Source organism: Python bivittatus, unplaced genomic scaffold (assembly GCF_059951505.1).
Source record: "Python bivittatus isolate LINGU-HERP-01145 unplaced genomic scaffold, Pbiv_v1 ctg000470_np1212, whole genome shotgun sequence".
Taxonomy (NCBI): domain Eukaryota; kingdom Metazoa; phylum Chordata; class Lepidosauria; order Squamata; family Pythonidae; genus Python; species Python bivittatus.
This window is the reverse complement of record NW_028277065.1, coordinates 3,317,551-3,319,271: the sequence shown is the minus strand read 5'-3', so window position 1 is coordinate 3,319,271 and position 1,721 is coordinate 3,317,551. Positions and strand designations below refer to the sequence as shown.

Sequence of the window (1,721 nt, the reverse complement as noted above, 5' to 3'; positions counted from 1 at the left end):
ACCTGGCACAAAGGTAGGAGTTCCAAGATTTTTCAAAGTATTGGCCATAGTAATGCAAAATCATTCTATAAGACTATCTTACTAATATAACATAAAGAAAATAAATAAATAACTGGCTTATTCTTAAATGTAATACTCAAGAAACTCAATTCTGTGGTTGTCTGCAGAATGAAACAGGTAATAATGTGTTTTTATTATAAACATGTATCTTATCTTTAATCTGTTTTTCAGGACTGGTGATACCATCACTATTGATGTATTATGAGAAAGGCAGTACAGGGAAACAGGACTGTCACCATCACTCATTTCCTCCTTCTGGGATTTGGAGAATTACATGGTCTTCAGATCATCTTATTCCTTGTACTCTTAGTTGTCTACATTTTGACTATTATGGCAAATTTTCTCACCATTCTTCTGATTCTGACTGATCTGCATCTTCACACACCCATGTATTTCTTCCTGGGGAATTTGTCTTGTTTGGAAATGATATACAGCTCTGCTATCCTGCCCAAAATGTTGGCCAGTCTCTTAACAGGGAACAAATCCATCTCTCTCAAAGGATGCATGACACAACTATATTTCTTTGGCTTCTTAGCTAGCACAGAATGTTATCTCCTCTCTGTGATGTCTTATGATCGCTTCCTAGCCATATGCAAACCCTTACATTATGCAACTTCAATGAAAAGCAGGCTTTGCATCCAGTTAGCAGCTGGCTCTTGGATCAGTAGCATGGTATTAACTTCTATATATTCGGTCTTGATGTTGAGACTTTGGTTTTGTGGTCCTAATGAAATAGATCATTTCTTTTGTGAGTCGCTGCCATTAATAAGACTCTCATGCAGTGACACAACCCTTGTGAAGTATGTCAGTGTATTTATGGCTTTTATATTAACTTTCCCCCCTTTTATTCTGACTGTCATATCTTACATATGTATCATTAATACCATTTTGAGAATTCCATCCAGTACTGGAAGGCAAAGGGCCTTTTCTACCTGTTCTTCTCACTTGATTGTTGTCTCTCTTTTTTATGGGACACTAATCATCACATATCTGATGCCAGAAAGCAAAGACAAGAAAAATCCTAGTAAAATATTTTCATTTTTGTATACTGTCCTTCCACCCTTTTTCAACCCTCTGATATATAGCCTAAGAAATACAGATGTCAAAGAAGCCATGAAAAAGCTGTTACACAGACTTTGGAAAGATTTATTTTGACTTGAGGGCAAAAGACATTAAGGTTGCTATCCTCTACAGGGTCAGGTATAAAAGCCCCATTCAGTTGAATAATTTATGCAATAATGTAATACATGCTTATGTCCCCGCCGCAATTAAACTTTTCCAGGTGAAATCGCTTGCTCAGATGCTGTATGGGACTCACCTTGGACCCTCATCCTCCTCCTTCTTACCCCTGGAGAGAGTCCAGTCCAAATTTTTAAGAGCAATTCTACAATTGCCTCACTGTGCATCAAATGCCTGCTTACTCTTGGAGACTGGCCTCCTAAAGGTTGAATCAAGAATTTGTTTGTCATCTCTAAATCTATGGTTAAAACTTAACCTTTTCCCTCAAGGCCTTGCTCCATTAATTTTTCAGGATAAATTTGTTTCTTCATGGACCAAGGCTGTCGAGGGTAATTTTGCAAGGCTAGGCATCTCCCCGATTTCGTTACTTCAGCTGGGCTTTGACAAGGCAAAACTGAACTTGAGACAAAGGGTAGAAGACA

The 1,721-nt window shown here is 37.9% G+C and overlaps 1 protein-coding gene across 1 annotated transcript; it reads left to right on the top strand.

Moving 5' to 3' along the window:
- The first annotated feature begins 261 nt into the window (after positions 1-261).
- On the top strand, positions 262-1,215 carry LOC112543288 (olfactory receptor 10A7-like). Its single transcript, XM_088143118.1, has one exon. It carries the CDS (start codon positions 262-264, stop codon positions 1,213-1,215), a length of 954 nt encoding a protein of 317 aa, XP_087999244.1.
- The last annotated feature ends 506 nt before the right edge of the window (positions 1,216-1,721 follow it).